This window comes from Gouania willdenowi, chromosome 4 (genome assembly GCF_900634775.1).
Source record: "Gouania willdenowi chromosome 4, fGouWil2.1, whole genome shotgun sequence".
Classification (NCBI taxonomy): domain Eukaryota; kingdom Metazoa; phylum Chordata; class Actinopteri; order Blenniiformes; family Gobiesocidae; genus Gouania; species Gouania willdenowi.
Window position 1 is genome coordinate 1967201 of NC_041047.1, and position 11646 is coordinate 1978846.

Here is an 11646-nt window from a genome sequence, read left to right on the forward strand (position 1 = left end):
ACAATTTAGTTTCTGGGTGTCCTTTTGACAGCTCTTTGGTCTTGGCCATAGTGGAGTTTGGAGTGGTGACTGTGTTTGAGGTTGTGGGACAGGTGTGTTTTATACTGGTAACCCAGTTCAAACAGGTTCCATTAATACAGGTAACAAGTAGAGGACAGAGGAGCCATCTTAAGAAGAAGTTACAGGTCTGTGAGAGACCAAATCTGGCTTGTTTGCAGATGACCAAAATACTTATTTTAACGAGAGATTTACCAATTAATTCATTAAAAATCCTACAATGTGATTTTCTGGATTTTTTTTCTCATTTTGTCTCTCATAGTCTGAGGTTTATCTATGATGAAAATTACAGGCCTCTCTCATCTTTTAAGTGGGAGAATTTTTCCAATTGGTGGGCTGACTAAATACTTTTTTGCCCCACTGTATATATATATATATATATATATATATATATATATATATTCTCAGAGTAATGCACTTTTTCTATTCTACTTCCAGGATTTCAGTGTCTATCCTGCTCAGGATCATCTTGTTCCAGTCCAGTGTCAGTGACTTGTTCTTCAGATACTATGTGTGTAACAGCTTCCATTAAAGGTAATCTTTGTCTCTTATAATGAATACAATAGTGCTGGCTATCGCCAGATTCCTCGCAATACAATATATTGCGATATTTTTGCCCACATTAGCGATATTATTGCAATACTGCAATAGGGATATAATCAATATATTGTGAGAAATTTAATCCATGATACATCACAATATCTTGTGTCACTCAAGAAATTCAGAATTTATCTACTGCACTGAATACATTTCACAGGAATTACAAACACTGTCAATCAATTTCACATGAATGACAGCCAAGTAAAACACAGTGTATACTGCAGTGGCTCTTCTTAACACACACTGACCACAACTAGTCACATGTCCTTGTGTTATGTTTACGTCTTTAAGAGAAACTGAGACAAAATAATGCTTCACTCACCAAAATATTGTCAATGATGTTTGTGCAAATGAAACTTTAAATCATTAAAAAAATTAATGCGGGTATTGTCATTCCAGTGCTAGTATTATCAACTTCTCTGTAAACATGGCCACATATCATTCTGCTTAACAAGCAGAATGAAACTGGGTTTATGAAAACTGGAACATTTCACTGCATATGAACATAAACATTTGAGTCAGTGCGTTATCCTGGCGTTGATGGTCTCGTCCACAACAACACTCAACTTTCCCACGATCTTCTGTAACTCTCATGTGACGTTGTTAAAACACTCTGAGCTGCTCAGTGTGCCCGCTGCTCTTGATGAGAGACGGAAAGAGCTTTAAAGACACAGCAAAGTTAAGCAGGCACTGGTCGGCTCTGTAATTTAGGAGTCAGTGATTATTTGCTTAGTTTTTTGAAAGTTTAGACGTGTTTCAGGTTGTAAGGTGGTGTTTGTAAGTGGAACAAACTGCCAGCGGAGCTGAAGTCAGCATCCAATGTGAACATTTTTAAATCAAAGGTTAAAGGCACTTTTTTTTCTCTACTGCAATATGATTGAGAGAGATTTTTTTGTCATGTTGTTGATGTCATGATGATTTTACTGATGATTTTAATTGATTTTACTGATGATTTTAAATGTTCTTATTGATTTAAATGTTCTTATTGATTTTAAACAATTGAATGTTTTATCATGTAAAGCACATTGAGTTGCCTTGAGTATGAAATGCGGCTATATAAATAAATAATTTGCCTTGCCTTGCCTTGCCTTTAATGGAGCCAAGATGGGAGAGGGGAGGGCGGTGCACCTAATGAGCGCTCCCCAGAAACATTTCCCCATAAAAAAACGCTCATTGCCTCACGGTGATGCATTTCATGCCGATTCTGTCCATTTGATTCCTTATATATATATATTTCTTTTAAATAAACATCGATCTTTGTGTCAGATAATCGATCACGTATCGCTCGACCAAACCTCGCAACATATCGTATCGATATTTTGACACAACCCTTAGAACACAATTTACATGAAGTACATTTACTGTAACATGTTTTAGACAAAGTAAAAACTGATTTTTATCTTTGTAGATGTTTTATCTGGAGAGATGAGAGTTTTTTCAGAGGATGTGTGCTCCTCCCACAACTGTGTCCACACAACGGCAACCTTTAAGTTTTCTACTGATGTGGTGGAGTCCAGATAAAATCATAGATGCTGAATGCTGCGACACAAACAACTGCAACTCAGAAACTCTGCCTGGTAAGTGATGATGGAGGAGATGATTTGTAGAGGTAAAAAGTTAATAACTCCAAATACAAAATGTCAACAAAATCAAAACTCAATGGAAAATATTTTGCCTGCACAATTTTAAATACAGTGTTCGTCTTTCTTCTGTTTTAGTTCCTGTTCTAACAGGCAGAAAACAGCCTTCAGTGTTTCTTCTGTATCTCTGACACACCGACTTCTGTCAGTTTACTGTCCCATTGTGGATGGAGCACAGGACCGCATGCTTTGATGGACATGGTGCGTTTTTACACAAGAGTGAAATTGTAGATCCCAGTTCCTTACTTTACATCTGTGGTCATTTTTACAGCATTTATAACCTCTGACTAAAACACAACTTACTTTGAGTCAGATTTTAGTCACCAGGACTATTTCAGTTATATATTGTAGTTTTAGTCAATTAAATAAAATTTAGTTGACTTAATCAGTGACAGATTTAGTCGACTAAAATCTAAAGTGTAAGGTCTTAAGCTTTTTTTTAAGATGTAATTACCATTTCACAATATGCACCACACACCCATACCCAACCCTTGGGGGGCTGGATGGTGGGACTGGGGGTGGAGGGGGCCGCCACCTGTGTCACTATGTAGTGGCCGTGGGGGCGGCACTCCCACCTCTAGTTACCCTACTAATCCCTCCAATTTTAATCACACCTCAACATGCCACCCCCGGAGGGTGTACCCTCACTTACACCCTCCGGCCCTATTACACCACATACACGTATATCCACAGAGGTAGGATGGGGAGCACCTCTCCCTCCATCCCCCTTCTTTTAATTACACCCCATACATTCACTGAACACACACACTCACACAGGGGATAGGGAAGTGCCTCTCCATTGGGGAATGGAGAGGCACCATAACAGGGTGGTGGGTTGGCTCACATATTTGGGCCTCTCCGGTGGGGGCCTGGCCCCTCTGTTTGTGGCTGGGCCACTACATAGAGTGAAAATACATCAGGATGGTGTGGTCGGGGCGTGGCGGTGGGTCTCGGGGGGGCTTTGCTGGGGTCTCTCCTTGCGGGGGTCTTTCCGGGCGGTGTCGGCCTGGTGGAGCGCGGGGACGCTTCCTCCCCTTGGGTGAGGCTTGGTGCTTGTTTCGTCGGCTGGTGGCCTTGGGGGCGGGCCCCGCGGTGTGCGGGCCTGGGGCGGCCTGCCTCGCCGGTTTGGGGGGTGGGTGTGCTGGGGGTGTGCTGGTGTCCTCACCGGGGTTGGGGCGGGGTTGCTAGGTTGCCTCGGAGCGATGCTGTTTACTGGGGGGCGGCGCTAGCTGTTCCGGTGGTGGAGGTTGCTGTCGGCCGCCTGGTGGGTCTGTCCTGCCATCTGCGGACTGGTGGGTGGGTCCGGGGCATCTTTGGCTCGGGGCTGCGGTTCCGCACTTGATGTGTGCCTTGGGGGTGCCTCCGTCCCCGCGGTGGGGATCGCCGGTTGCTCGCGGCCGGTGGGTGGCGCTGCTTCCGTGGCTGGCGCGGCCCGGGGGGCGGCGGGCCCTTGGGCTGCTGGCCTTGGGCTGTCCGGGGCTGTGCGGTCCTGCTGGGCTGTGGCCGGGTCCTGGGCGGGGGTGGGGGGTGCGTCCCGGGGGGCTTGGCCCGGGGACTTGCCCTTGGGGGGTCCTGGTCCCGGGGGGTGCTCCTGGGGGCCCGGGGTGATTGCTGGCTGGCCGGGCCGGTCCTGGCGGGGTCTTTCGGGGCGGGTGGCCGCGTGCCGCGCCCTTGCATACCTAATGGTGCGGCCCCTGCTTGGGCAGTGCCCCGTGAGGCAGGGTGCTGGGGATGCTCAGGAGCCACATCCGGCAAGGCTGTCTGGCTTGGCCCTTGGAGGGGGCCCTGGCTTTTAAAAAAAATAAAATAAAAATAAAAAACTAAAGCCCGTGGCGCGGGCGACATCACAATAGGTGATTGGGGGCGCCATGGGGGCTAGGTTGGGGTGCCTGGGGGCCGACGGGGAGACCCCGGCGGCCCCCTGGTGCCTTATCGGCTTGGGGTGTGGTCTTCCTCCCTGGGCGGGCTGCTCCTGGTGCTGCGTTCATTCCGGGTCCCTCTGGCCTGGGGTCGGGTCCCTGCTGGCTCTGGGCCCGGCGGCGGGTGCCCGCCGGCTGCCCGTTCGGCCGTGGCTCGGTTGTCTGCTGGGCGTGGGCTTCGGCTCCTCCGCTGGGGTCTCGGGCGGGGAGCTCTCTGGGGCCCTCCCCTCGGGGGGTTGGGCGCGGGGGTGTGGGGGGGGTGGGGGGGGGATGGGGTGGGGGGTTCTGGGTGTTGGGGGGTTGGATTGGTGGCGTGGTGCGCTGGGTCCTTGGCTCCTTGGCTTTCTCGGGTGTGTATGGGGGGGGCGATGGTTTGCCTCTCGGTTGGGATCTTGGGGGCGTTCGGGGGGCTGCTTGGGCCGTGTGGTGGTCGCCGGGGGCCCCCGGATTGCCCGCTCTTGCTGCTGGCCTGGCTGCTTCCGGGGCCCCGGGGGCGGCTCGTGGGTTTTGCAGTGGCGGTTCTTGGAAATACATTTGTCATGGATGCACTGGCCTTGGGCTGTGGGATAACACTCATACTGGGCTCAACCACAGACACGTTGTTCCCAAATACCTGTTTTATGGAATTTCCACTCACTTCTTCCTCTGCTCACAGCCACCACCATTATTCCTAAGCCGCACACTGGTCACCAAACTGGCTTGATAACTCAACAATAAGCACAATATACACAACCACAATTTCACATCGCATCACTTGAAATCTATCGACTACTCCCCACCCATTCCATTTCCTATCTTGTATTCCTCTTCCCTGTTAACTTCCCCACCCCTCTCCAACCCCTCACCTTGGTGTAACACTGCCCTCTCTTTTTTTACATCCTCCCTTTAATAAAGTATTTCTTACCCTTCCCTAGGGAGGGCTGGTGATGGTCACAATTATGCAATGAAATAAATAAATTTATTTAATTGCAATAACAAAATATGCATTGCTGTTAAAAGATTGCACTTCTTGTAGTGTTAACCTTTGACAGAATGTGCAGACAAGGGAAAAAAAGAAAAAAAAAAAAAAAAAAAAAGATGTAATTACCATTTATTAACCTGACATGGGATGGTAGTCTACTTATTGTCAATTAAATGTAGTTAAAGAAAACCATGATGAACATTTTTAGGAAACAAAATAACACATTTTCAAGCAAGAAAGAAAATAATTTTCTCTCATGTTTTCATTCACAGTCTCAACTGATAATAGAGTTCTACCTGTTGCTGGCTGCACATCAACAGATGTGTGTGAAATTGCTCCTGATCACGGTGTACTGCCATTTATGGAAGGAGTGGGAAATCTAACCAGTGGACCAACCTGTTGTGGAACAAACCACTGCAATGATTTCACAGAACCAACAACAGCAGGACCAACTACAACTCCTATGAGTACAACAGGTATTAAACCATCAATAGGTCAAAAGAACAAAGACTACATTGATTCTTTGACTTTCAGCTCAACAGAGATACACCACATTGAACTCACACAAAGTCTTTTACCTACAGATTAATGGTTTCAATAACTCTGGTATGGCAACATGAAACAAACTGTAGAATTTGTGAAACATACTCTACAGAGCTTACCCAAACAAACATGTGACACATTGTATTTATAGTCATGATTAGGGATGTAACGAGTCACTCAACTCCCGATACGATTCGATTCACGATACTGGGTTCACGATACGATTCTCTCACGATTTATTTTACAAAATGGGACTGTTGACAAATGATGACTGAAAAATATTCCTTTATTTTTTGGGGGGAAAAAAAAATAGAAAATACTGTAATATTTTCCTTTTATTTTTCAGTGTCAAAAGAATCCCTTGATAAGCTATTCAAAACAATGCAATTTAACTAAAAATAAATCTTGAATGAAATAAATAAAGGAATAATACAAATGAAGAAGAAGCCTATTAATTTAAATTCTGGTTCTATAGTAAACAATGCAGAACTACTTAATAGTTCCTTTTCTTTTTAAAAGTGCAACTGAAAATGTATTTTGTGCCTTAACAATTGGACTTTTTAAAAAAAAAAAAAAAAAAAAAAAACAGTCTGCACTGTATTTACGTCAGATATTTATTTGGACCAGCAGAGGGCGCTGGTAACCCAGAGGTTGGTTGGCATGCAGATATCCTTGCAGTGAAGAAGAGATGCTATGCTAGCAGACAGAGCTAATAGAAAAACATCACTTACAGATATTCACGTAATATTATAGATATTCTTTTAATGCTTAAGGGGTAACAAATCATTTATGAACATGTTTAAGAGTAGAAGGTGGCCAGAAAGAAAGTAGTAGCAGATTCCGCCCGCCACCTAAACTTTTGGACGAGAATATATATAGCGCCCTCTGCTGTGTAAATAAAGTACTGCGATTCAATTTTCAGAGCATCGATGTGAACCGCAATACCTATGAATCGATTTTTAACTGCGTTACGATTAATCATTACATCCCTAGTCATGATCCATCCCTAAAATGTGGGATATTCATAAAACCATTTATATATTTTGACTTTAGTGTAAATAATTCAAATTTTAAAAAATAAATAAAAAATAGACAAAAAAATCCCTCCACCTTAATGTTTGAATGCCTGAAAATCACTATTCTTGTAAAATGAGATATAAAATAAACTCAATGCTGCTGCTTTGTTACTTTCGTGTCTAAAAATCTCACATATTCCTGTTCTGTTTCTTCCTCTAGTTCCAGGACTTCAGTGTCAATCCTGCAATGATTCATCTTGTTCCAGTCCAGTGTCAGTGACTTGTTCTTCAGAGACTATGTGTATAACAGCTTCTCCATTAAAGGTAGTCTTTGTCTCTTGTTATGAACATAATTTACATGAAGTACATTTACTGTTAACATGTTTTTTAAACAAACTAAACAAACTAATTTTTATCTTTGTAGATGTTTTCATCAGGAGATGAGAGTTTTTTCAGAGGATGTGCTCCTCCCACATTGTGTCCACACAACGGCACCTTTAAGTTTTCTACTGATGTGGTGGAGTCATATAAAATCATAGATGCTGAATGCTGCGACACAAACAACTGTAACTCAGAAACTCTGACTGGTAAGTGATGATGGAGGAGATGATTTCTTCAAGATTTCTTCATTTATGGTCATGTTATTTAAATGATTTCTTCATTTAAATAACAGTGTTCTTCTTTATGTTTTAGTTCCTGTTCAACAGGCAGAAAACGGCCTTGACTGTTTCTTCTGTATCTCTGGCTCCAACTCTTGCTCGTTTACTGTCCATTGTGAAGGAGCACAGGACCGCTGCTTTGATGGACATGGTGGGTTTCTACACTAGAGTTAAATGGATTAAATGTCTCACAGTTTGTTCACCTAACGTATTAGAAAACAAAGTTTACTTTAAAATCTAAAAAGTTGTAGAAGGAAGATATCTTATTATATATATTTATATATACTCTATTTCTTAAATTTTGTTTGGTTTTTATTTCTATGAATATCTGATATACTGTTGACATTGATATATTAATTCATAAAACCAGGAATAGTTATCATTATATTAGCATACATTGATGTGTAAATGTGTTACTATATCACCATATTGACAATCATATAGAGTTGTACATAGGAAATTAAGTGTGTGCGTGTGTGGTATACATTTATAATAGAGATTAGGGGGGTAGGATTAAATAAATTTATATACTTCTTCTCCTACTCCTTTTCGAGCTTGTTAATGATAATGATTGATATATATATGTATACACACATGCATACACATATTGATGAGAACTATACCTGGTTTTATAAATTAATATATCAGTGTCAACAGTATATCAGATATTCATAGAAATAAAAACCAAACAAAATTTAAGATATAGATACATGAGTATATATAAATATATTTACAAGACAACTCAATGTGCTTTACAATGATCAAAAAGTGCAACAGAAAACATTGAACAGCCTAAAATTATTAATAACTTTAAAATCATCAACAAACACATTACATCATCAACATGATCATAAATCTCTCTCTCAATCAAACGCAGTAGAGAAAAAAAAGTTCCTTATCTTTGATTTAAAAATGTTCACATGTGATGCTGACTTCAGCTCTGCTGCAGTCTGTTCCACTTCTTTGCAGCATAACAACTAAAAAGCAGCATTACCATGTTACTGTGAGCTCTGGGCTCCACTATCTGACCTGTGTCCATAGATCTCAGAGACCTGCTGGGTTCATACCTGACTAACATGTTACAGATGTATTCTGGACCAAACCCATTCACACATTTATAACCAGCAGCAGAACTTTACAGTCTCCTCTGAGGCTGACTGGGAGCCAGTGTAAAGACTTTAAAACTGGACTAATGTGTTCTGACCTCTTTGTTCTGGTTCAGACCCGAGCTGCAGCGTGCTGAACCAGCTGTAGATGTTTGATGAAGACCATTACAATAGTCCAGTCTGCTGGAGATAAAGCATGGACCAGTTTCTCCTGATCTTTCTGAGTCATTAAACCTTTCACTCTGGAGATGTTCTTTAGGTGGTAGAAGATGTTTTTGTGATAGATTTGATCTGATGCTGAATGTCAGATCTGAGTCAATCAGAACACCAAGGTTTTTGACTTGGTCTTTATCTTCTAAAGATCCAGACTCAAGATAATTGCTGACAGCAGTCCTCTTTTCATTGTTACCAAAGACAATCACCTCATCTTGTCATGGTTTAGTTGAAGGAAGTTTTCACTCATCCAGCAGTTTACTTTTTCTAGCAGTCACACCAACACCTCAATGGACCATGGTCATCTGGGTTCATTAGTGCATGTTACTATGTGATACAAAGACATTTGTAAAAAGAAATTCCACCAGATATTTTATATGTTTGTGAAAGACAGAAAAATTATGTTTTCCATGTTTTCATTCACAGTCCTCAACTGATAATAGAGTTCTACCTGTTGCTGGCTGCACATCAACAGATGTGTGTGAAATTGCTCCTGATTACAGTGTACTGCCATTTATGGAAGGAGTGGGAAATCTAACCATGGGACCAACCTGTTGTGGAACAAACCACTGCAATGATTTCACAGAACCAACACAGCAGGACCAACTACAGCAGGGTACCAAACCATCAACAGTTCAAATAACAAAGACTACTTTGACTTTCAGCTCCACAAAGCTAAACCAGACTTTCATTAGTGCATGAACATTATAAAAAAACTGGCAAACAAAGTCATTACCTACAAATGAATGGTTTAATGGAACTTCGCTACAGCAACATGTGAAACAAAATGTGGAGAATTCGTGAGACGTACTCTCTACAAAGCTTAGCCAAACAAACATGTGACACATTGTATTATAGTGATGATCCATCCCTAAATTCCGATTATTCATAAAACCATTTAAACGTATTGAACTTTGTTATAAATAATTCGGATTTTGTAACAAAATATGAGAATGAAAATAAAACCCCAAGACTTCATGTGTGAATGCCTGAAACATGTTTTCCTTGTAAATTGAGATATTAAAAGTACTCACTGGCTCTACCTTTGATATTTCATGTCTGAAAATCTCACATATTCCTGTTCTGTTTCTCCTCTAGTTCCAAGACTTCAGTGTCTATCCTGCAATGATTCATCTTGTTCCAGTCCAGTGTCAGTGACTTGTTCTTCAGAGACTATGTGTATAACAGCTTCCATTAAAGGTAATCTTTGTCTCTTGTAATGAACACGATTTATATAAAGTACATTACTGTAACATGTTTGTTAGACAAACTAAACAAACTAATTTTTATCTTTGTAGATGTTTCATCTGGAGATGAGAGTTTTTTCAGAGGATGTGCTCCTCCCACACTGTGTCCACACAACGGCACCTTTAAGTTTTCTACTGATGTGGTGGATTCAGATAAAATCATAGATGCTGAATGCTGCGACACAAACAACTGCAACTCAGAAACTCTGCCTGGTAAGTGATGATGGAGGAGTTGCTGCTTTATTGAAGAAAAAAATAACCCAACATTTGTCTACATTGAATATTAAAGGGTACCTGTAGGTAATTCTAATTTCGAGCTCTTAAAAGATTATGTTTTAGTGCTGTCAAACAATTAGCAATGAAAGCAAGGCAAATATATTTGTATAGCACATTCATTGCAATTCAATGTGTTTTACATGATCAAAAAGTGCAACAGAAAACATTCAACAGCTTAAAAAACAATAAGAACATTTAAAATCATCAGTAAAACATTAAATCAACAATAACATGTTTAATAATCTAAGAGAAAGAGTGCCTTTTACTTGAATTTAAAATGTTCACATGTGATGCTGACTTCAGCTCTGCTGGCAGTTTGTTTCCACTTCTTTGCAGCATAACAACTAAACAGCAGCATCACCATGTTTACTGTGAGCTCTGGGCTTCCACTATCTGACCTGTGTCCATAGATCTGAGAGGGGTCCATACTGGATGTTGTTGTTGTTGTTTGTACAGTGCAAAACAACAACGACGTTTTGGTATTTGTTTCTTCTTTAAATTATTATTTTCTTTAAGAGAAAGCATATACTGTATGTACAGTTTTTTTCTCCTGGAAATCTGGACTTGAATGAAACCAATTCATTGCAAATATTATATACATTATTATGAGCCATTCTACAAGTCTTACCAACACGATCAAGCATTTTCTTTCAGTTTTTAACCACCTTTTAACCACAATACATTTCACATATATATTCATTGCTGTACATCTTAGTTGTAAAACAATCACAAGTGGATTGATCCATTTTAAATGAACTTGATTTGGTAAATGGATTTGATTTTATATAGCGCTTTATCACCACTGAAACTGTCTCAAAGCGCTTTACATATCAGCTCATTCACCCAATCATTCACACACCAGTGGGACAGGACTGACATGCAAGGCACTAGTCGACCACTGGGAGCAACTTAGGGTTCAGTGTCTTGCCCAAGGACACTTCGACACATAGTCAGGTACTGGGATCGAACCCCCAACCACTCGATCAGAAGACGACCCACTACCACCTGAGCCACGGTCGCCCGTGGTACATACATCACCGGTTCTAATCCAACCTGAGCCATCACTGTGGGATTTTGATCAAGTCCCTTAACCTTAAGCCTCTTTAAAAGAAGCACTTTCAACCATAATTGAATCTTTGTTGTCATGCAATTAATTGCGATTATATTAGTTTGTGTTGTGGCGGTTTTGAATGAAATGAGACGGAGTCAAGCTGAAGAGTTAAAGGTCAAATGTGAACACAGGGTTTATTTGGTCAAAGGGTTTTAGAGGCTTAGAGATTCTAAGGTTTCTATGTGTGCGTCCAATGAATCTGTAGTTGTTCTGTACTGTCAAGGTTTTGTAGCTGCTGATAGTGCTAAGCATAACAATGACAGAGTCTCTGAGAAGAGACCTTTGCAAATGTTATTAG

At 41.3% G+C, this 11646-nt stretch overlaps 1 protein-coding gene across 1 annotated transcript in view; it reads left to right on the top strand.

Annotated features, from left to right (window-relative positions):
- The window catches only part of LOC114462501 (urokinase plasminogen activator surface receptor-like), a 19940-nt gene that overhangs the window by 1525 nt on the left and 6769 nt on the right, over nt 1–11646 (top strand). The window contains exons 2-3 of the mRNA XM_028445391.1: nt 496–591; nt 10013–10174. Of these exons, the coding sequence (XP_028301192.1) occupies nt 567–591; nt 10013–10174 (187 nt within the window). The 5' untranslated portion in view covers nt 496–566. The remainder of the gene's footprint in view (nt 1–495; nt 592–10012; nt 10175–11646) is intronic.